At 35.7% G+C, this 24,650-nt stretch overlaps 2 protein-coding genes across 3 annotated transcripts; both read left to right on the forward strand.

Moving 5' to 3' along the window:
* The first annotated feature begins 255 nt into the window (after positions 1 to 255).
* LOC109087291 (caldesmon-like) lies at positions 256 to 22,809 on the forward strand. Its single transcript, XM_042715422.1, has 19 exons — positions 256 to 348; positions 7,474 to 7,581; positions 11,850 to 11,969; positions 12,252 to 12,699; positions 12,820 to 12,864; positions 12,964 to 13,488; positions 14,077 to 14,118; positions 14,227 to 14,300; positions 14,392 to 14,650; positions 15,024 to 15,155; positions 15,250 to 15,293; positions 15,376 to 15,451; positions 15,525 to 15,665; positions 15,750 to 15,872; positions 17,788 to 17,856; positions 18,777 to 18,810; positions 19,926 to 21,465; positions 22,359 to 22,475; positions 22,731 to 22,809. The coding sequence occupies exons 2-17, from the start codon at positions 7,502 to 7,504 to the stop codon at positions 19,937 to 19,939; spliced, it is 2,226 nt and encodes a 741-aa protein (XP_042571356.1). The 5' UTR covers positions 256 to 348; positions 7,474 to 7,501; the 3' UTR covers positions 19,940 to 21,465; positions 22,359 to 22,475; positions 22,731 to 22,809.
* LOC109087344 (troponin T, cardiac muscle isoforms-like) lies at positions 21,337 to 24,584 on the forward strand. 2 transcript variants are annotated; one of them, XM_019101552.2, is made up of 12 exons: positions 21,337 to 21,465; positions 21,606 to 21,656; positions 21,794 to 21,801; positions 22,109 to 22,133; positions 22,213 to 22,270; positions 22,359 to 22,475; positions 22,731 to 22,808; positions 23,128 to 23,241; positions 23,351 to 23,463; positions 23,960 to 24,050; positions 24,254 to 24,291; positions 24,363 to 24,584. In XM_019101552.2, the coding sequence occupies exons 2-12, from the start codon at positions 21,619 to 21,621 to the stop codon at positions 24,406 to 24,408; spliced, it is 726 nt and encodes a 241-aa protein (XP_018957097.1). In that variant the 5' UTR covers positions 21,337 to 21,465; positions 21,606 to 21,618; the 3' UTR covers positions 24,409 to 24,584. The 2 variants fall into 2 exon arrangements, with proteins under 2 accessions (XP_018957097.1, XP_018957096.1); XM_019101551.2 differs by having other exon boundaries at positions 21,610 to 21,656.
* The last annotated feature ends 66 nt before the right edge of the window (positions 24,585 to 24,650 follow it).

Below are 24,650 nucleotides of genomic sequence, written 5' to 3' on the forward strand. Positions count from 1 at the left end.
TTTTACACAGAAGGGTCAGTGTAACTTTATATTTTGTTATTTTTTTTTGTGCAGCTCATATTTGAAGCTTGATTTTAAAATCATTTTGTTCGTTAAATGCAATATATATTGCAGTAAATTGTGTTGGGGGCGATATATATCAGATAAGAGTGTAATATGACATTGATTTATTACTTCTGGATGGAGGAAAGCGCTGCCAATGCTTTGCAGTGATGGAGCTCAGCAGAGGCGGAGTCTGAACCGCTGCACGTGTTATAAAAGTGTAATTCCTGCAGCGCTCTTTCAGCTGCACGAACACTGCTCAACTAAATTGGACAGCGCGTTGAAACCTGCTCCAGTTCGTTAAAGGTAAGGGTTACAGACATAGTGCTTCATTTTAACCTTTGAAAATCTTTTTTTAATTGAAATAGAATTTTTTTTATTTAAAATTATTCTTTTGTACAAATCCAACGTATAAAAACATGCTGCTGATGGCAACATAATTTACTGGAAATTACATTTGTTGGCAGTGCAACACTCTTGTGGTGGACAAATGAATTGCATGATCAAAACGCTGTTTTCACCTGCCACTTGTTCCGTTAGTCAGAACGTCTGTAGACTTCCTTTGCTTTTAAATACAGTCCAAGTTAAATGGAGGCTTTCCCACAAATTCACTAACTACTAGTTTTTTTTTGAAAGAACTCATCCAGCCTTTGGATCTTTTTGATGAGTTTCTGTGCGCATGTAACGGCCAGCAGGACACCTGCATCACTGCTTTAAAATAGTTTGTGCTCTCTAGAGAGGGAGACACTTCATACAGTGAATATTTCCGTTAGTAGGTTGCCGTATAGGCATAAACATTAAAGTCTTGAAACACAACTTTTGGACATTTCCGCTGTAAATTCCCAGGAGAATAGAAACTATTCATACATTGGCCAATAGCGATGTGTGGGGTAAGTTGTCACAATTGAACCTACTATTGAGCAACCCTTTATATTTTAAAAAAGCAATAAAATAGGAAAATCAGACAAAAATGTCAAATGTAACACAAAATAAAATAATCATAATTATACTTAAACAATTGTTTTAATAATTTTACTACTACTGCTACTACTAACAGTAATAGAAGTTATTAGTGATAATGGTTGAAATACTTTTTGAAATACCTTTTTTTTTACTAATGATAGTAAAATATATTTAATCAAAAGAAAATATTAATTATTAAAAAAAGTATTAATAATAATGGCCAAAAATAAATGTATGTAACAAAACATTGTTATTATTATTATTATTATTATTATTATTATTATTATTAATAATAGATTTAGCCAAAAAGTATTTATTCAAAAAATATGAATGCATAAATAATATCTAAAATAATAATAATGATGATAACATAATAATTGCCAATAATATTTCTAAAATTGCCATAATACATTTCTTCACAATAAATATTTCTAAATATTTTCTTTCATGTATATATATATATATATATATATATATATATATATATACACACACACACACACACACACACACACACACAATATTTATAATAACAGTAATAATTTGTCAAAAAGTATTTCTCACTAAAATATTTATTTACTATTTACTAATTTATTATTATTATTATTATTATACATTATACACATTATTATACATTTTGATTAAAGAAATATTTAACGGTAAAAGCATTAACCATCACATTACATCACAGTCTTTCACCTGCCACAACCCGCAAATTTTTTTTTTTTTTTTTTTTTTTTTGAGAAAGCAGTGTGTGGAATGCACAGCAGAAGTGTGTGGTGTGTGTGCTTTGTGCAGCTGAACAGAATCTGGAGGCAATTCAGTGTTTGGTGATAACAGGGTCTTGGCACAGGCCAGGGGCAGGATGTTAGGAGTACTGCCCTGAACTTCCGGAATGGGATGGGATCGAGCTTGGGAATGCTGCTGGCCCTTAGTGCCAAGATTCAGGGGGAAATCAGAGAGGGGGGATGCTGGGTCAGCAGCGGCCCGTCAAGGATCAGGTAGATTCATTTTGCTCAAAGGAATCATGAAAAGACACACTGATATTTAAACTGATGCTTTGGTTGGCAGAAACTCCAGTTTGAATATATTCAAAACTAATATAAGGACGTTTAAAAATTACAATCACCCATTACATTTTCTGCCAAAACCTCCTATTGGCTTAATCCTGACATCGGTTCTGAGTGAATTGGATATGAACCAGACTATATACTCAAAGTAATCTATAGTTATTTCAGTTGTGCTTGATAGAAGCACCATTCATTTAGTTAAATATATAACAAGACACAATCCCTTAGACAGCTCATTTAATACACACTTCATTGCTACCAGATGCTGAAAACCAGGTAATTTGAAGACAGAGTTTCCATAGTGCTGCCTTGAACATTTTTATGTGATGGAATTATATATATTGGAGTACCACTTAACCAAAGATGATGGACAACTGGCACATGTAGCATTCCCAAGGCGTGAGGTCACAGCAAGACAAAACTGATATTTCTTTGGGTAGGTCCATCAAATTATTATGGAGAAGTTTGCAGCTGTGAGGCCGAAATGCCAAATTCCGTTTTGAGGTTTAGTGCTTGAACGTGTTCCATCGCAAAATACTGTTTATCATACGTTATCCAGGCATCTAGCTGTGGAAAAGCTGCGGCGCTGGAGTGCACACGTGCCAAATCAGGCCTTTTCCTTTCATGGTATAAGACACTAGGCATGAGACCATCTACTTCCTGAAACATGTGGATCTGTCTGGCCATGATCAATGTCTTGTTGCCCAGAAGATTTGGAATGTTTAACTGCAGTTAAGATTCCTTTTTGAGCATCTCAGTGTCCTGTAGTCCACCTCATTTGCACTTTTGGAATCAATTTGTAAACTCTTAAGGAAATGTTTTTTACTTGGAAAATGTTTGGCATAGCTAAAAGTGGGATCATTCGAACCTTTTTGGGTTGTTTTGCTAAATAAAGAGATGGAATGAATATTATTGCTCACCATTCTCGGTCACGTCACAGTTGGCCACCTGTCTAGTGGCGCATTTAAATGTTGAAACTCCTGTAATATTTCTCTGAATATGGCATATTGTAAACAAATGTTTGTGGTCATATGTAGGAAGCACAGATCTGATTCTAATCCAAAGCTGTTTTATTTGACTCACGCTGCTTGAAGGGGTCTGATGGAATATATTAAATGAACAGAATAAGTCTGCAAGTGTTGTGTTTATTTTAGTATTAAAATAAAAAACAGCTATTTTAAGTAATTATAATATTTGACCATTTTTACTGTTTTCACAGAATTTCTGATACAGTAAATGCAGCCTTGATGAGCATAAGAGACTTCTTTCAAAAACAATAAAAAAAAAAAAAACTTACAAACCCCAAGCTTTTAAATGGACCAGTACATAAAATATATAATAATATAACATAAACAATATAATATTATAAATAATATACAATTTACATTATGTCCAGATCCTGTAATTACAAAAAATTACAGAAATATATAATATTAAATCTATTAAATGTATGACTATTTCTAGTGGCTAAAAGGTTGTAGCCCTTGGCATAGAACTGGACAAAGACATATGATGGGGTTATTCTCACACAGACGGTTTTCTGTTCTGTAAGGGGCACAGGTGCAGCTACCCTTAATTCAGGAGGAAATGGGCAGGTCAGCCAGAGAAAGAGAGAATGACTCATTTAGATGATCGAGAACCTACAGTTTAGGACTCTGCCACACTAAATAAACCCATTTCCCCAAATTCTCAATGCTTCACAGCTGGCGTACAGAAATGAGAGACATCACACAGAGGCTGAAGGGTGACAGAGGGCAAAACTACTGCATGTGTCCTATTTAAAACCTCAAGAGTCATGACTAATCACAGACACATTGTTATAAGTGTTTCTGTTCCTTAATGTTCATTTAAAATCAGGATGGTATGATGCATCATGTATTTCATAACTTACTTTTTTATGATATTAGCAATCATGCATTGATGCAACTCATAAAAATCACAAGTGGTATACGGTACTTATCTAGATATCCAAGTCTTGCTCTCTAACCTAAAGCCCATGTTAGTTTCACAGGGTGAGCATCTTTAACCATGTTTGGTTATGCAAGGCCTCACCAGTGAGCAGCAACTCTGTCCTGTTACACATCATGGCACAAAAGCCTTCACATTTTTATCGGGTCTGAAATTTACGATCTTATCGGGTCTGAAAAAGCATTATTTTTGACATAATTCTGGCAATGTTCACTCAAAAACTGCTAAAGCTCAGATTAATGAGGCCTATTACAAAACAGTTACAAAAAGAAATACAAAACCTGTGCTAATCGAAAGAAAACAAGTTGATAAAAAGATTGAATCAAAAATGTAGTAATAATACAGCATAACAAGAAATTTATAAGCAATTGTTTTGTAGGCTGAAATTTTTGACCGGCAATAAGTATAACAAGTATATAATAAGTATATAATTTCATTATATCATCAAGAAAGAGACTACATACTGGTACAAGAGAGACGTAACTAGCATAGTTACCTAATCTTATAATGCTTTCTCATGCACTGTATCTACAGGTCTGAATAAGAGAATACATTAAATGGAAAGCAGGTAATCTATCAGTGACTAGAAAATCGTTTTAGCTTTTTACACAGCTGTCATTGCTTTTGGCTTGGACGTAGATCCCGCCCTGATGTGTATTCTGGCTCCACACATTTGTCCTGTCCGCACATAATAAAGCTTTATTGCAAACCCACTAGACAGCTCGTTATGTCATTGTAAACGGCTTCACCCAGTCTTACGCTGGTGGCAATGGCTCCAAAATACTGACTTCTTGACACATAGCAATTCTATTATGGGCTTAAGATACGCTATATAAATCTTTTTAGCGGAGCTGGACATTATCTGTCAGTCTGTACTATAAAAAGTTCTAGTGAGATTCATTTAATTTCAAAGCTTTTTTTTTTTATCTGTGTGTACTTTAGTGTAAAAGCATTATGTTAGTCATACTAGTAGAGTCTAGTGCATTCAAACTCTCTACGTAAAAATGAAAACCATGAAGATGGCAAATTGCCTAGGACCCGGAATCAGTCACAAATGTATAAATTAGAATATGTTCTCTGTTTCCATCATGTGGAAATGATTTGTGGACTCGACGATAACTTGTGGTAGGAAGACTGGACAGCAAAAGGGAGTCTGGGAAACGTATAACATGCCCACTGTACCAAAAAGCGTTTTATAATTTCTATCTGTAATGAGCAAGACAAATGGGAACAGAAAAAGAAAAATGCCTTTGAATTCTTTAGATCACTTTGCCTGGTTTTATTAACCTCTATTTTAATAACTATTTTGCTTTGTAAAAAAATCCTGAATTCTTCATTGTCTCTTTTTGTTTCTGAAGTTGTTTTCTTCATCAAGTCCTCATGTTTTGTCCAAACAAGTGGGAAAAAAATTACAGAAATGTATGCTACAGGGACATGCAATGCGGTTTAAAAGTTTCAGACCATAATAAAAATCTGCAATTTCTTCATTTAAACTGTCTAAATAAAGAAGTGGTAATATGAAAAATGTGAAACAAAGAAAAGTTGATTTAATCTTAAAACATTTCAATAATTTATTTAATTTAAATAAAATGTAAATTTTTTGCTGAGAAAACTGAAATTATCAACAATGAAATTAAAGAAATCTAATATTAAAAAGTTATGTAAACTTAAGAAATATAATATTAATTTATTGTTAAAACGTTTAATATTATTAATAGAATATTAATACATTTATATATAATTTTCAATCAAATTGTTAAGCTTGTCATTTAAATTGTATTTAAATTCATGTGTTCAGTAAGAAAAATTACTATTAAAATGGTTAAAAAGTGGCAAAAGTGTTAAAAACTGCCTTTTGGTTACATTTGCTGAATGCGGTGAAAAGTGTTCCACTGATATCTGATCAATTCACTAGTTTTCCACTGGGGTCACCAACACTTTCTCACATCAAACCCAATGCAAACGTAGGAAATTGCATACATATTGTCTTATGCGCAGATGCAATACATTAACCCAGTGGTCAAAGCACATCAGCCTTCTGTAGACAAATGTGACAGATTGTAGGCATGGGTTGAGAGGGTTCAGGAAAGCCTTGTGCTTTTATCACCCAGAAAGCCCTCACATGAAGTCACCATTTCAGGACATTTCAGGTTATGCACATATGGAGACTCTTTAGACTCTTTGGTGCGAGAGCCTTGTTCCTGTGCTTCTGGAGGAGAGCCAAACCAAACATGCCTGAAGCTGCAGGAGAAGCAGCCGTCCAATGAGTCCACTAACCTCTAACCTTCTGTCTGCCCCAGTGCTCCACACATGTGATATGGATAGAAGAACACAGAACAGTCTTTGTGACACCACTTTGCCCCCCAAAATGCATATGATTTAATTTATTATTTTATTTAACCATATTTTAATACATGAATTCTAAACAAATTAGGCTCATTCGAAATACATGCCTCTAAATACATTTCTGCAAAACTGAAAAAATGTACATACGAATCGCTGCAGTTTCCAGTTGAAATAAACAACTGTCAGTAAAACTCCAACAACTTTTATTCCTTTTCACACAAAGTATGATTTACAGGTCCACAGTTTCGATTTTTAAAGCTTATTTTTCGCACAATTACTTGAGGAATATTATGTCATTTATTCAAAACAATTTTAACATGCTGCAAGATAGCAAAACTGATATGTTTGAACGTTAGCTTCACATATCCAGCTTCATATGTATGGGTTTTGATGTTTAGTAGTTTTATTCAGTAGCTCAAGCAGTATGGAGTTGCACTTGAGTGGTGAAGAGGTCTGGTACGGATCCTGTGAAACTATGCTTTGACAAAACAGTTCAAACCTGCATATGAGGAAGTTCAAATTGCACGGTTGCATCAACAAATGCATATTTATATCAGTTTTGCATTTGTTAACACTATCGGGTACTGTAGGTTTAGGATTGAGTTTGGAGGGGATATTTACAACATGATAGATCATTAACTTGGTTAATTAACCTGGTCTGACTAAAGACCAGGAATAGCTATACTTCAAGATGGAAAACTGTATATGAAGAAAATATAAAAATGATGCAGTATATGAAGCCACTGCAAATAGCTGGTCAATTATTTAAATTCTTAGAATTATATATAAATTATACAAATATTGTATGGCAAAAGGTGAGAGTTAAGAATGGAATGGATACTGACACATATTAAAATAATATTTCCATGAGTAGAGAAGATCAGTGGTGAAGTTAAATGTGTGGCATAGCTTGCCTTTCCTGGTAGTTGTTTCAGGGAAATGGATCAAGAAACTGCAATGCTGTGGTTCTGGTAAGTTATAAGCCAACAGCTGACAGGGAGCATCTTGACTTTGAATTAGAGTGATCAGGACAGTTCAAATCTTTATAAATCCCACTCTGTCTGCCTGTCTTTCTCTGTTTCAGCTTGTACTCAAAGAGCTCTGTGTGAATCATGGACGAGGAGTTTGATTTTGAGCGTCGCAGAGAGTTACGGCGACAAAAGCGAGAAGAGATGCAGCGGGAGGCCGAGAAGTAAGTCATAAACACTTTAATTTAAACACGTTGTTTAATGGTTAAAGGGATACTCCACCCCAAAATGAAAATTTTGTCATTACTGTAAAACTTAATGCACATACAAACAGCGCATCCTTGTGGTGTGGATGATACAGAAGAGCATACGTAGCTTAAGGTGATATGGAGAGACACAGAGGAGACTGTTGACAAAGGAGTTGTTGAATAAAGTCATTATTTTTGTTTTCTTCGCTTACAAAAAATATTCCTTTCGCTTCATATAACCCAGAGTGCATGTCTGATGACAGATGGAGAATTCTGATGATGACTTTAATACCTTTTATGGACCTTGGCACTGTTATTTACTTGGCAGTCTATGGGACAGTCACAGGCCTCCAGGTTTTCATCCAAAATATCTTAAATTGTGTTCCGAAGACGAACTGAGCTTTTACGGGTTTGCAGTGACATGGGGGTTAGTGATTAATGACAAAATTTTAATTCAAGTTATTTAAAAAAAAAAAATGTATGTTGAATTGGCTCTCAGTTGCTTCCATTATCAGATGGGATTCATTATTTTAGACAATGCAATAAAATTCAGTTCACTGTCATCCCGATGATTAGTTCAATACTATTTTAAGCCACAGGAGTGCTGTCTGCAATACTCTGCCCAAGAGGCCTTTGTCTGCATCATCCAAACAACCGTGCCTCTTCTCGCCTCTCTATTCCTTATAAAGGTTTAATGCTTGTAAATGTCTTCCTACGTTTACAGTGCTTTGTTACAGTTGACTTGTCAGTAGAGTAAATCCAGATAATATCTGATTTTAGACAGGTGCACATTGGATATATATTTTAAAAAATGTGATGGTTTCATTCAGACAAGAAATGGTTTGACTTGTAGATGGGATGCGCACTAGTTTAGTTCAGTTTAGTTTAATTTAGTTTAGTATAATTTATATAATCACACAAAAAAAGGGAAAATTCATTTAAGGAAATGAAGAATTTTTTTCTGTAATTATCATTGTTTTAATGCAAAATAAAATCTTTTTGTCATTAATGTAATGAAAAACAACTATGTATTATTTAAATACTAAATTATTTGTAAATAATGCTTGTTTAGAAAAACTGTCGAAATTATTCTGATTTAAATATAAATAAATGTTATAGCAAATTTCAAATGAGAATCGGCATTAAAAATAATGCAGAATATATTTCAATGGAAAATATTTTATATATATATATATATATGATATATGATATCGATAGCATTTCCCTTGCATTATTGGTCATTTTTACACAATAAATGTCAATTATTCTGTTTACACTGGGTTTGTTTAAACCAGATTAGATTTATTCATGCGTCTGTGTTTTGACGCAAGCCTTTTGTGCTATCCAGCAGTGAACATTCACGTTCTTGTGTAATATGAAAACTATGGACATTAAAAGGCTGCAAAATTCTCTTCATATTAATTCTTGAAATACATAGAAAGTTTGTATTAGCATGGGTAATGTGCACTGTGGGTTTGGCAAGGCCAGGTTTGTTCAGAGTGTTTATAGTTCAGGATGACTTGGCCCACTCACTGACTGAGATCCTGCAATTTCTCCCACTGTCCAGCGCTCCATTTAAGGACTGATCCTCAGATGTGTACTATTGGAGATGACAGATGCTTTACTCTCTTTGTGAGGGATACTACTCATTCCAGAGAACATGACAGCGTTACACATGACTGTCAGCACAAACGATCATATTTTTACATGGGTTCACACGTGAGCAGTTTTGTATTGTTTGTGTATTTGTGGGAGGTGGTGGTGGTAATGAATGGTGTAGTGTCCTTGGAAAAACTACGGATGTTAGATCAGCATCATTCCAGTTTCTTTGGTTGTTAGCTAATCTAACAATAACATAAACTATCAGTCTCAAACTTTCCATGGTTTTCTGTATTTGCTGTTGCAATATTTTAAGTCTAGAAGATGACAGTGTTTATTCTTAGTGATATTTTTAGTTCTATACAATAGTCTTTGTGATGAACAGTTTCTATTAATTTATAACTAAATACATGTCTTTAAGAAATACTGCCACTTCTTCTTGATGAGCACGTTTTCATGCAGAGCTGAATAGGAAATCAAATCTTTGATAAAAGTCCAGCAAATACTCAAGCCAAATCCACCATGCCTTACTTAATAACTTTTATCTGGAGAAATGATGAATTCTGACACTATCTCCCTTTGCGTGCATGTTAAACTCTTGAGTGTAGGGAATATATTTTCTCTTCTTCACAATCCTTCACTTCTGCTGCACAATGTCATATTTCAGTCTGGTCTCAGAAGCTGTTCGGTGCATATGTACTGGAATGACCGAGAGAGAAACTTTATTGAGATGGATGAGTCTCAAGAAAGAAACCTCAAGGCATTTCTACCACATCCATTGGCTTTGTAGTGGAGAAAAAAAACTTTATTGGAATCATATCTGTAAAAGAGATATTCTCTATGAAAATGATTGATGCTAAAGAATCCGAACTCCCTCAAATCCCAGCTGCCTGTCATGGTTTCCAGTTAATAACAGCAACAGAGAGAACCCGCATATTTATGTCAAAGGAAGTGAACATGGCATCGCCCATAAATCCCTTGTGCTTGATTAAACAGCTCGCCAGATGCATCAGCATATTTTCTAAATGCGGTTGCTCATTCAATAGTTTCAGCATATTACCACTTCAGAACGATGCCATCATAATTCTGTCCAATTGAATTTTCAAGTATCAACTGTACTGTCAAAGAAATGATGTGGCTTCTAATTCATTTATTCAGCATGTGAATTATAGGGATTCAGTCTTCATTCATCTTTTCAGAAACCACAAAAATGATTTCACAATATTTCATCAGTTCTTTGATTGACATACCTCACCAATCATTTAGGCTTTCACTGATGCATGTTAAGAGGATGCAAGAGGGTGAAGGTCACATGATGAATTAAAGGCTTTTCTATAGTAATGCAAGGACTTCTGGAAACATTGTTGTACAGTTTTTTTCATTGTGCATTATGAAATCACTTGTATTTTATACATTTTAAAAAATTAACAATTAATTTTATTGTTTTATTGTACAAGTACATGCATTGCCTTGTTGGAGGTAATATAGATCATCACCATATATTTTATTGCAATTATATATTTTAAGCCATAATGTTTCAGTATCCGTCAAGAGTGTGAGCTTTCTCCCTCCATCTCTCCTTGCATTTCATCTGCCGCACTGGAGGTCTAAAACTATTGGATTCATCCAGCAACACTTCTTACAGAAGACAGACTGTATTCTTCCAGGAAAATTGCAGATACTCCATCTGACTGTCTTTTTGAATGACCTTTTTCATATGGAACTCCCTGAGAGGAACGGATTGTTTCGGATTTCCACTGTTGTTCTCGGGATGGAGAAATAGAATTGCGGTCACTGTCATGGGTTTTTCTCTACCATCTACAACATCTGCAAATGATTGGGAAGGGAAGTGAAGAGGAGAAAGGGAAAAAATAAAACCCATCCTCCATCAATTGGCCATTTCAAGAGCTCTCACTGCCTTATAAACACCAACACGCCATGGCAAACGCAAGCCAGGCTGTACTCACTCAACTACATCGGCAACAGTTTGAGAACATCTGAGCCCAACAATAAGGCAACTCTAAGGGGAAAAAAGTACATATGGCATCTTAGTTTACAATCTTGCTAATTTACCATGATGCTAGGATGCTAACAAAGCTTTTCCATCAGATTGCAGTCCAGACCCCTCTCTGTATACTCCTTTGCCTCAAAGATTTCATCACAGTTGAGGTTTTCATGTCTTGACCAGTATCACTGTAATTTTTTGTAAAAATATCCTTTGTATATTGCAATAAACAGCCACTCTCAGAATGACCAATGGTTAATTTGTTAATAAATAAATACATACATTGAATAATTTATGTTATAATTGTAGTTTTAGATATAATTGTATGAATTTAAATTGAAATAGTTGAATATTAAATAAATGTTAACTAGACGGGTACATTTTGTGCACACATTTATGCATCTATGAGGAATTTCTACATATTTGTAGTAGACTGTGTGGATTCATTTTCAAGCTTAAATTTGGTTGTATAATCATAATTGACTCTTCGGGGTGATGTACAGTTCATGAAGTGTGTTTCCCACATGCTCTTTCAGCACTGAGCCAAGAGGCATTCATAAATCTGTCAGTATTGTCTGTCTGCATTCATACTGAAGAATGAGAGTCTTTACTTGCATGTCTGTGTCCCACCGCTCTACAGGATGAACTCTTACGATGATGACGAGGAGGCGGCCCGGGAGCGCCGGAGACGAGCCCGTCAGGAACGCCTGCGCAATATGGAGAATGAAGATTCGAGTAACACTACAACAGAAACAAACAGGTAGGTGGTGGGTAATTTTTGTAGATAAATTTATAATTTCTATTGCATTACTACTAGTATTGTTACTGCTATCAAACAGATCAATGGGGGCCCCAAAAGTGCTTGGGCCCTTAGAATCGTCCTAACTTCTCCCCACTAGCGGCATCCCTGTTTGTGAGTGCGTGCGTGTGTGTGTGTGTACATTATATATACACAAAAATGTAAATTTACATCCTGGTGTAAAATCCAAACTCTTTCCATTACACAAATATTTGACTATACTGATAACGTTTTTCTTTTTAGTGCAGAGACATCCTCCTTGATCACTAGCTCTGCACCGGCTGAGGATGATGATCAGGCTGTCTTAGAGAGGATTGCTAGGAGAGAAGAGCAGAGACAGAAAAGGATGAAGGAAGCTTTGGAGAGACAGAAGGAAGTAGATCCCACCATTATGGATGAAACTGTCACCACCAGCATCACTACCACAGAGGACGAGCCAAGTCGTAGAAATGGCGAACAAGAGCCCTCCCAAAATGGTGTTTCTTTAACAGAAACCAACTCTTGGAAGGAAAAGGAAGAGACGAAAGAGGAGGAAAAGATAGAGGACAACAGTGTTGAGATTGAGAAGACTATCACAAAAAAGGAGGACCCAGTCCCTGTCACAGCAGCCGAGGAACCCAAAGAATCTCCTGAGAAGATTGACAAACCAGAAGAGGAAGAAACACCACAGAGGTCCTACCTCAGAGAACAGGTCATTTCCTCAACATTTTTTTGCTGTCATTCCATCATATGATGAAAGTTTAGTATGTTAGCAACGGATTTCATGTGGTTACTACAATATTAGTTTATTCTGACTCTTCATTTGTTACAGGAATCCACAGAGGAGAAACCCAAAGAACCAGCTGTACCAAATGAGGTATGGGATTCCTAGGATTTGCTAGGGTTTTTAACCCCAAAATTGCCTTTGAATTGATTTATGGTGGAACATATTTTCAATTATTTGTTATATTTTTAGGAAGAATCCAATATAGAGACTAAAGAACAAACAAATGCAGATTTAGAAAGTGCAGATTTAGAAAAAAAGGTTGAAGATGAAAGTCAAATGTCAAGAAAAGAACCAACAAAAGAGGACCAAATAGAGGTGGAAGTCTTAGTGCATCCAACTACACCACAGACTGAAGAGGAAAAGCTGGTGGAGAAAGAAGAACAGGTAAAGAAACCTGAAGAAAAACTTGTTGAGGTGAAGGCTCAAATTCAAGATGAAGCCTCAGTGAAGAAGGAGGATGAGAAACCCCATGTACCAGCTGAAGAAACGCCAAAAAAATCAGTTAGGGATGTTGAGGTGAAAGCCAAAACCCCAATGAAAGAGGAGGAGAAACCACAACTGAAGAGGGAGGTTGAAGAAAAACCATCAACACCAAAGAAGGCTGAGGAGAAACTGGTGACTCCAAAGAAAGAGGTTGAGAAAAAGCCTAAATGGAAGAAAGAGGTTGAAGAAGCGAAGGCCAAAGTTGAAGAAAGAGTCAAATCAAAGGAGGAGGTATTCACCTCTTAGCCTGAGTGCTGCGTAGAAATCACAGACGTGCTTTGTGCACAGCCCATGCTTTTAATGCACTTTTCAGTTTGACTGAATCTCATGAAACCTGTAATGTGTTGTATGTCATTTATGCAAGTTTATCATTTTTTTACTTTTCTTTTTTTACCGTAATACACTCGAATATACAATATTTAATGACTTATTACAGTAATAAGAATATAATGAGAGTCACCATTTAGAAAAATGGGAATTACAATGTCACAATGCACAAAAAAATCTTAATAATAAACATATTTTTCTTTATACTAAATTTTATCAGTTAATTTTCCATTTTATTATGGAGTGAAATGTCACCAGGACAAGTTTTCATGAGATTAACCCATTTAAGATCACATATTACTTTGCTTTATACATGCTGTTCTGAAAACTCAATGTTTGTGTCAAGACTGCCTGGTGTTGCTCTGTTTTTGCTGTGTAATTTGCATGCTGTGTGGTCAATACTCCATGCTATACCCACTGATTGCTGTGTTAGAAAAATCACTTGCTAACACTAATGATAGAAATAAAGGTTGCCCGTTTTTGTCTTTTTAGGTTGTAGAGGAAAAAACAAAACCTTCCTTTCTACGTGACAAAGTAAGTTAATGTCCAAATAGCATCAGAGCTCTACCAAGACATTTATAATTGATGAAATGACAGCACAACCTGAGAATAAAATAATATTCATTGTTTCTCCATTCAAAGATGATAGTGTCAACAAAGCCGCAAGATGTAGCTGACAGCACCGCCAAAGCCAAGAAACCAGAGAAGACACTAAGGCAGAGACTCAGTTGTCATTTCATAATTTACTCTATTTGCATTCCCAGAGAGCCAAAATTAATATAAAGACATTGTTTCTTCACGTTTTAGTCCCACCAGCTTGCGTTCTCCTGACACAGAGAAGCAAGATCCCATCGCCAAGCTGGAGGCAGAACACAAGCTGCAGGAGCTGAAGCGCAGACGGAATGAGACAGACAGCGAGGCGCTGGAGAAGATGAAGCAGAAGCAACAAACTGCAGAGGCCGAGCTGGAGGAGCTGAAGAAGAAGAGGGAGGAAAGGAGGAAGATTCTTGAGCAGGAGGAGAAGCAGAAGAAACAGCAGTTGGCAGAAAAGAAAGCCAAAGAGGAGGTAGAAAAACAAAGCTGGGCAAATGCGAATTTTCATTCTAACTCTAGTGCATATTTAGCAGATGAGAATTTTGTTGGCAGAAAAGAAAGGTAGAGAGGTGGTATGCAAAAATGCGTTTATAGAACACATGTTATGTGTGAAATTAGTGCAGTGGAATACAAAAATGCATTTTTAGAATGCCAGGCTATGCACAAAATGAGTGCATCGCAAATGCATTGGCCGAAGACATCTGTCTAGTGCAAGTTTATGTTGAAAAACAATGGAAAAGTAGTGCAGTGGAAAACTAAACGCATTTTGTGTGAATGGTCAATCATACACTTTATTTGTGAGATGTATACTGCCCTTGTCTTCTTCTTGTCACTAAAATGAACAGGAAGAGAGGAGGAAGATGAAGGAAGATATTGAGCGAAGGAGAGCAGAGGCAGCCGAGAAAAAAAAACAAAAGGAGGAGTCAAAAGAAGGGAGCAAAGCACCATTTATCGCGCCGAAGGGCGCCTCCGCAAAGGTCACTGACTCTCTGACCTATTCTAAGTGTCACTTTTTTGAACATGGTACCATAGTAATTTTATGTTATACTATTTGTATCTTTTTTCTGACAGATTGGCGAAAAAGCAGAATTTCTGAACAAATCTGCTCTAAAAAGGTAAGAAGTGTGTCAAACAACAGTCAAACAAGTTCAGGGGTCTAGGATAAACTGAGTTGATACTGTTTTTTATTTACACCAGTCCGGTGAAGACATCACACACTCCATTAGTTTGCAAGATTGGAAACAGACTAGAGCAATACACTTCTGCTGTTCAGGTGAGGAACTGTAAACACTAGAACAGCCATCTATCATTTATGACTCAGTTTGAGATTATCTGTTGTCGTCCAGACCAAAGAGGTGACCAAATCACCCAAATCTCCTGTGGATGTACCTGTGGCTGAAGGGCTGCGGAGCATCAAGAGTATGTGGGAGAAGGGGAATGTGGTTAATCCCACCCTGAGTCCTGCAAGCCCCCCAGTGGTCACCAAGGTACAAGAGGAGAGAAAGAGAGAACAAGATTACTGAAATAAGCAGATGAAGCAGTATTAATTTGACTGAAAACTGTCCTCTCAGGAAACAGCTGGTCTGAACATCTGTGTGGCTGGTCGCATTAACAGCTGGAAAACCAAGACTCCAGAACCCAAGCCTCCTGAACCGAAACCAGCTCCTGCACCAGAAAAACCACCTGCCAAAACAGTGAGTCTGTCACTTCATCGACTGTTTATATGCAAATCTTTATGTTTGTCTATTGTTTATGTATATATACAATCTTTTATTTGTCTGTCTGTCCTTATGCCAGTGTTACTTTAGTATTAATTATATAATACTATAGTATTTATTCATATTTTGAATTAGATTTTATTTTTAATTTTCATTTTAAATTTAGTTTGGTTTAGATGTGCTTTTGTTATTTTATTTTGTAATATCTCTATAAAGTTTTAACTTATATCAGTTACTTGCAAAGGCCTCATTTCCTTTTTTGTTTTGTTTTTTCTCCATATACTTAGGGCTTTTGTGAAATGCAGTAAATAGGAAATGCTTTTCACTTGGAGAAAAGTTATATGATTGTTTAACACCACCTGTTGACAAAGTGGAAATAAAAGCTGGTGAGATACCAGAGATTTGTGAACTGAAAATGAGTTCCCGAGATATAGAGAAGGTTTCGAAATGGAGTTGTGTTCTTGTCAGTAGTAGAAATATTTCAGCTTTGGCTTAAAACAAAAATTAGTGTCTTTGTTGAAATAAGTGAAAGGTCAAGTGTTGAAACTCGCTCTGCATTGATGTGGCACAACTTCAGCCTTCTCTCCTGAGCTATATTTCACTCATGGCTCTATGTTTATTTTAAGCTTCTTTTACCAGCCTTCAAGAATCAGAGTCACTCATGCTGTAACACACATATATTAAGAAGTGAACTGAAGACTATAGTAACTCTAAGAAACAGACATTGTTCACAGAGACCTGTTCACACACAATCCACGACCATCAGACGACCCTCTCTGTGGAGATTTAACTTACTTTGATAGATGGGGTTTATAGTCTACAATGTGCAATGAATACTGTAATACAAAACTGACTGTGTCTGAGAGCCGATTTCTTTAAAAGTTATTTATGAGAGTTGAGATAAATTAGGTTTAGTTTTCATTTGAACTTGTATCAGTTTTAATGTGTTTTTATGCTCACAGACCACAGAGCATTATAGGGAGAATGGTCTTTATTTATGTATCTACATTTTCTATAACAGAATTCAGAACGTTCACATGAACAGTAAAGTGTGGGAACAGTTGAAGTAAATTTAGCTGAACACTTTTATATTCTGCATGGAACAAGGTGGCCCTCCAGTGATTCCTTCAGTGTATTGCATTTGTGGTTTAGACATAAAAAGTATATAGAAATCTAAAAAAAAAAAAAGAAAAAGAAAAAAAACCTTACAAAATTAGTTGTACTTAAAATTAACAACTACCTTACTATTAATAAGAAGCAAATTAGGAGCTTGAGGCAAAAGTTAATAGTTAGTTAATAGTGAGAATTGGTCCCCAAACCAAAGTGTAACCAATAACTTTTAATTAATATTTGTTCATTATTTTTATTATTATTAAATAACCTAAAAAAGAACCATGGTACTACCATTAACACATGGTTTATTAAGATAATTAATTGAAAAAATAATTAGATATTTTATGTAATGGTAATAATTATATAAAATTATCTAAATATATGTTTATAGTTCTATCGCTAAAAATTAAGTTGGGTACCATTAGTTTTTCGGGCATGTGTCATGGTAACCCTATGGTATTCTTTAAAGTACCTTGGAATACCATGTAAAAACCATGGTACATGTTTACAATGGTATTGCCATCTGACACAGTCTCAGTACTTTGCGGAAAGGATCCTTTTATTTTCTATTACTGATTTGATCTCCTTCCCACTCCTCTAGCTGTGGCCTTTTCTTTTCCTTATCCCTTTCCTATCACATTGCTGTCCGCTGTTTTTCCTCTGCTTTTATTCAATCCAGTTCTAGAAAGGTAAACTTTAATACAGGAAACATATAAAAATCCATTAACAACCTGTATGCTAATCTAATGGAGGGTGGTGGGATTTTGTGCTTTGATAGGAGCAAAAGCCAGCTGAGGTCACTAAACCACGTGGCCCATGGGAAGCAAAGGGCTCCACACCTGCCAAGGTAAGCTGAGTGGATGGTGTTCAATCCATAAACGTTAGTTATTTCATTGTTTGTTTCCTTTGACCGTCCCAGATAAGACTGACAGGTCAGGAAAGTGGTGTGTGATGCCTGTTGATTTTATGGTTTGTTATTCACATTAGAATTACACCAAAAGTGCACACATCCAACAGGCCAAAAGCTTAATGTGGGTGCTCAACCACAAAAGGTTGCATAAAGGAAGAACAAAGTTGGCACATGGTGAGAACATAAATAAATATTTTTCTACTTTTGGAGCTGTGGTGTGCCAACTTTGTTCTTCCTTTTTTATTCACATGACATATTATTGTCTCACCCACCCACTTCAGCTAAATGTGAAAGATTGCTTCCAGGCCTCATGAATTCAAGCAATGGCCCTGTTTCCTTTCATCTTGAAGGGTCTGTTTCATCTCAGTGGTTAGTTTCATACTGTATATGACTGGATGGCAATGTTTTGATGTGCAATGTCGCATCAGCATATCTGTATCCCATCATTCCCTTCGTAGATATTGTGATTAAAATGTTCTGTCAGATTAAGATCAATTGATGTGTTCTCATTTTCCTTTCTCATTTATTTTTTCCCACAATATTATTAACAGTTAATAGTACCAAAATACAATCTCTTGGCACTATTTTACATTTTGGCAAATTGGTGGCTAATTCAAATGATCTCATTCATGCATTTTCATATGATCTGCTTACGTTACAGTGATGGTTATGTTTAGGGGTGGACCTTCATGATTACTTTTTCTAAAAATTGTATATTTTCATATCATTCACATTGTATGAATTCATATAAAACTGCCACTTCGTAAAATAGCCACGCTTTCCTGTGAGATTGGGTTGAAGATACTAAATGCAAGACTTTTTCAAATCACGCTCACATGGGGTTGTTTTTGTTCCAGGTATTCGCAGCCAAGAGTAAATTTGTCACAAATGGTAAGTGACCTTTCTGTTTTCTCAAATTTAGTTCCAAATGTCAACATTTTTTAATATTTGTTAAAGGGATATAGTTCAACCAATAATGAAAACCATTTCATCATTTACTCACCCTCATGTCCTTCCAAATCTGTATGAATTTTTTCCTCTGTGGAACACAAAAGATATTTTGCGGAATGTTTCAACTGCTTTTGTCCATACAATGAAAATCAAATGGGGTCCAAAAAATAACATTCGTCCTCATTGACATTCATTGGACAAAAAAAAGAAGACATTTTTCAAAATATCATCACACCACTGAGTAGATTTGCTCCCTAAAAAGGGTGGAGCAGTGGGAGGTGTTTTAATTGACGGCGCAGCAACGGCAAATGTCTGAAGTCATGACCCTAACTGGCCAACATCTCTCATACGCATATCATGCCACGCTATATTTAAAGCCCTGATCTTTTTCTCCTGCATTGGACCGCCGGCGTGTCAGGCATAATTCCAACGTTTTCATTTCACCCAGCAACTCCCATGTAGCATTGTGTCGTGATGCGTCACATTCCCTGCCGCAGCTGTTCTGTTGTGCCACTGCATGGGCATGAATCACTGGATTAGCATGATGTCACATAGCAAAGTAGTTTATTATTCAGAGTTACAGAAAGGATAACAGTACCACATTATGTCACATTAACCGCCTTAACACCCAAATCTAGCACATATTCTTACGGGGATCCTGTTTTTATGGTTTATTACTATTAATTCAAAGATACTAGCGAAAAAGCTAGCAAAGAAGCTAGTGTCGGCAACCTTCCCTGGTCTTTCAGCTGAATTTGTCCTTGAGAATGACACAGATGACAATGTACCAGGTGTTTGCCGCACTTGTAGCACAACTTGAGACCTCTGACAATGTCGCTTGTGTGTATTCGTCTGGGTCACGGCACCAACGTGTTAACCCTCTAACGGGGAACAGGTGCAGATGGCTGATGTATTTGCTTTTGTATATTTGAGGAAGTGTTGAAAAAGCCTGCTGAGTTATACACATGACGTATGTAGAGCAAATGTAACTCGCTCGTACTGTCTCTTTGATAACTCATTAGCACAGTAACAGTGTATTCCCTTATGTTTTACAGGAACAAGAAAATAAAGACATCCAACAGATCCCAGATCAGCCAAAATGGAAGATGCATCCATTAAATATGCATGATTTTGTAACTTCGGGGCCCAGATCTTACATTGGAAATCAAGCGACAACTTAACAGTACAAAATAAATATTTTGTAAGTTAAAAAAAAATCTTACATAGTAAACAAAAATGCCATTAAAATTACACATTTAAATTTATTACAATTACTATGATATGCACAAGCCCAATAATACTTATTAAAGTATTAGTATAAAACATTATTATCACATGACAGGTGGATTTACACCAAAAAAACTTTTTTTTGATTGGACGCAAGTGTTTAAGTGGAACGTGTTTTCACTTATCTTTTAAACATTGATAAGCTTATTTATTTTACTCTCATAACTATGCATGATTATATGGTTAGTTGTACTTTATTATTTGCATTTAGCATTATTTTGTCCCTACTGTCTAGAACCCTATAAGATGAAAAAACAACAAACAAAACTTCTAATTCATTTCATTATTGAATTCTATAAACATTTCACATTTATTACATCTGAAAATAAAGTCACTAAATAATTATAAAACAATTAATTAACAGCTGCCAGTAACCTTTAAAACATATGCGGTCGTATTAACAAAGTTTTTGGCTAAATTTCACAAATTGTCTTTTGCCAATAGCCATGAAGCATGGTTCATGCAGAAGTCAAGTAGCTTTCTATTGGTCAACACGGCAAATTTGTGCAATCAGTGTGAACCTGCTGCGAAATCTGTGTGTCAATCTTTCGCTCTTAAGTGAACTTCCAGATTATTAAAAAATGTAAAAAATATTAAGAAAAAAATTTAAACTTCCCATCCTCCCTCTGGATTTTCACATGCATGGAGATTCAGATGACCTGTTGATTTTACACTCATTATGTAATGCTATATAACATGTTGTGGTTTAGCTGTTGGAATATACTTTGCTAATAATTGCTTTTGCCTCATGACTTTTATACACATGCTTTGCACTTGGAGTCTCAAAGTCATGCTACGAATACTACACTACAGAATTAAAAATCACATGAACAGCATTATAAATCATTTTGGTAGTAATATAGCTCAACTCTTTCAAAATATCAATCAAACATTTCAACTATTTCCTACTATAACAGTTCAAACTGTCAGTGATGATCTCAACAACTGTACAAGCTTTCACAGTAAAGTAGTGATACATGCACACACTGCCTCTGTGTGTTTCCTGTAATGCATTCATTGTCATTTGAAACAAACTGTCTGCTTCTTTCTTCAAATGTATTGGGTTTCATAGGGTGGTAAAACAAGGCACAGTATGAACAGGTCAAAGAGAATGTTTGGTTTTAGAACTTCACTGAAATGCATCTGACAGTCTAACAATAGACAAAGGCTTTCAGCACACGCCAATGAGAGGCCATTGTGATCACGTGGTGTGTTAGTATGTTAGACTTGAGACTGAGGCCCGCTGCTGCTCTAACACTGCACTCTAAAAGAGAGCTACTCCATCTCTGAGAGCCACAAACAACCCAGGTAAGAGTTTCAAGAGAAAGCTATTCCTACCAAATCCCTACCTTATAAGAATAATGACCAAGATGTATTTTGGTATTGCGATTGTGCTGCGTTTAAAAATGTAAGTAGTTTCTTAATGTATCCTGCATTTAATCTTTGAGCTAGTTTATAGTCATGTCTGACACAGAAGATGTGATGGATGAGGGAGTTCAGTGAGTAACAGTCTTCTCCTCCTATAATTATAATTTTATAATGTATTTGCATGATTCATTATGATACAAATAATTCATATTTTCACTTATAAATCTTTTGTCTCTGTGTTTGTGTTTTATCTCATTTTTTATAATAGGGAGGAAGGTATTGTATATTTTAATACTATAATTTAACATTTTTATTATTATTATTAGTTATTTATGATAATGCCAGTGGCAATTTACATACGTTTACATTGGTATATATCGTTTGCATCAAGTATAATTGCAAACAAAAAAGAATATACATTATCTGAGCAAAATCAATGAAAATTGCATTTGACTATTTACACTCAGAAAACAGATACGACTAATTCTTATTATTTTAATAAAAATTTTTAACTTATTTGGAATTGTTTATTGTTACGATTTCATTTAAATGCAATTAAAAACATATCTTTCTCCAATTATAGTAGATGACTCAAAGTCCAAACCAAAGTAAGTCCATTGTTCTCTTGTATGTATCATTATATAGCCAGATAAAACTTTTTTTAATAGCTTAATCGTTTATCTTCAGATATCTATCAAATATCCAAGCACCAAAGATTCCAGAGGGAGAAAAAGTAGATTTTGATGTAAGCAGGAGATTTTTCTTTTTAAACGCACACTTCTCTCACACTTTCAAACCCCCTGTAACCTCCATCATTTGTGTGTGCGTGGCAGGACATCCAAAAAAAGCGTCAGGAGAAGGATTTAGCAGAACTACAGTCTCTTATAGAGGCTCATTTCCTCCAGAGACAGAAAGATGAAGAGGAACTCATTGCTCTGGTCAACAGAATCGTGAGTGTTTCCTCATAAATGTTGTGCATTGCTGATGCAATTATTATTATTTTTTTTTGTAAATGTCGTTTTCAGTTTGTACAGCTCTTTGTCTACAGTAATTCTTACACGTTTACATACTTATTTGTTAGATATGTAAAAAAGAAGCAGAACATTTTTTAGAATCCCTCAAATTTTTGTTTCAAACAAGAGAAACATCTTGCAGATCCTGCAAGAGAAACATGAATTTACAAGCAGAAGTATGTGTTTGAACAGGAGAAGAGGCGAGGCGAGAGAGCCGAGCAGCAGCGAGTGAGAGCAGAGAGAGAGAAAGAGCGTCAGGCCAGACTCGCTGTGAGTTCCTGTCACATTCAGACTGTCAACAGCTGCCATCTTCTGATCACACACCTGCTAAACTACACCAGGCGCCTTCTGGAACATCTTTCCACCAATGAACCCAAACTAGTGCTGAATTTACACTTTTAAATCACCTTTGTTGAGGATGTTAACAAAATTCTCCTTATAGTCAAAATAATCAATTTTACATGGCACTGAATAATTTCTACAAAACTTTTCAATCTAAATTGAACTGATTCTTCGCTCAGCCATTGAAGTGACACGATGAACCACAGGATCATAGTAGAGATGAAACCTATAATCTAATTGTTGACAGGAAGAGAAAGAGAGGAAGGAGCAGGAAGAGCATAGAAAGAAGCATGATGAAGATGCCAAGAAGAAGAAAGCTCTCACCAATATGACCCATCAGTACGGCGGCATACAGCAAAGGGTCAGTGTTTACCAACGTATAAACACCGCAAACGTCTAAATATTTTAAAGTTACATGCCAATTTTATGCAGATTCTTTCATTGACATTATAATTATTGCTGAACTAAAGGGTGAAGGACGCAAAGGTGCCAAGAAACAGACCGAAAGGGAGAAAAAGAAGAAGATCCTGGCTGAACGCAGAAAACCACTGAGCGTCGATCATCTGAGTGACGACAAACTTAAGTACGGAAGTTTTTTTTTTATTTTTTTTGTTGTCATTATTGTGTTGTTATTTTTAAAAACACCAAGTGTTTTTGATGTGTAAAAGTTTTTTAAGTGGGCTATTAACAGTATTTATTTATTTTAAGGACAGACATGGAAACAGACTTACAGGAAATAGTTTATTATTAGTAGCAGAATATAAGAGAATAATGTAGAACTTAAGGCTATGAAGAAGCAAGTTTGAAAATAAATTATATTAGGAAGCAAAATAATTTCATTGTATAGTCCTCAAATTGTTTTATTCCCTTAATAGTTGACCTTTACCACCAATTAGTGACCCAGTGACTAGTAAAAACTACATAATCAGTGTCAAATAAACATTTAAGATATTTTTTTAAATAGTAATATGGGCCACTCCCACTCCCAGCAAGGCTATGAAAAATAATTTAAAAATTAAAAACTACGCAGTGGAACGCCAAAATGCGTTCTGTGTGAACCTTTGCTTATCTCGTTGCAGGGATAAAGCCAATGAACTGTGGCAGTGGCTGATGCAGCTGGAAGCAGAAAAATACGATCTGAACGAGAAACTGAAACGCCAGAAATATGATGTAAGTGACAACAACCTTTACTTACTTTCAAGTTGCTTTTGAGACGTTTTGGAGCTTCTGCCAGCCTCAGTCTTTGAGTCATTGACAGTTTAACAAACCCCAGTTCCCTTTGAACAGCTGGAGTTTGGCTTGAGGTAAATGGGTTGCGTTCATTATCACTGTATCCTGTTAGCACTGAGCTGTCATGTCTCTGTCTCTCACAGATCAATCAACTGCTTGCCCGCGTCCAGGATCACCAGAGGTATACATCTCGTTTGAGTGTTCAGATTTAAGGCCAAAAACTATTTTTAAACTCTTGATTTTCTCTCTTAGTGCCAAGGGACGTGGTAAAGGCAAGATGGGAGGAAGGCTGAGATAGAAGTTGACAGCACGTCATTATGAGAGGAATTTCTGGGCTCCTGCTTTAGTTTTGTTTGTTTGATGAAGATATTTTAAAATCATTATGATCAACATACAAAAATGCTTTGGCTGTACATTTTTGCTTTGCAGTGTAGACTATTGTGTATTTTTGCCATGAATAAATGTTAGCATTTGCTGTTTCAGTGTACTCTATTTATGATGTTAATTATATCATTTAATACATTAAAATATATATAATCT

The sequence above is a fragment of the Cyprinus carpio genome, chromosome A25, assembly GCF_018340385.1.
Source record: "Cyprinus carpio isolate SPL01 chromosome A25, ASM1834038v1, whole genome shotgun sequence".
NCBI classification, from domain to species: Eukaryota; Metazoa; Chordata; class Actinopteri; order Cypriniformes; family Cyprinidae; genus Cyprinus; species Cyprinus carpio.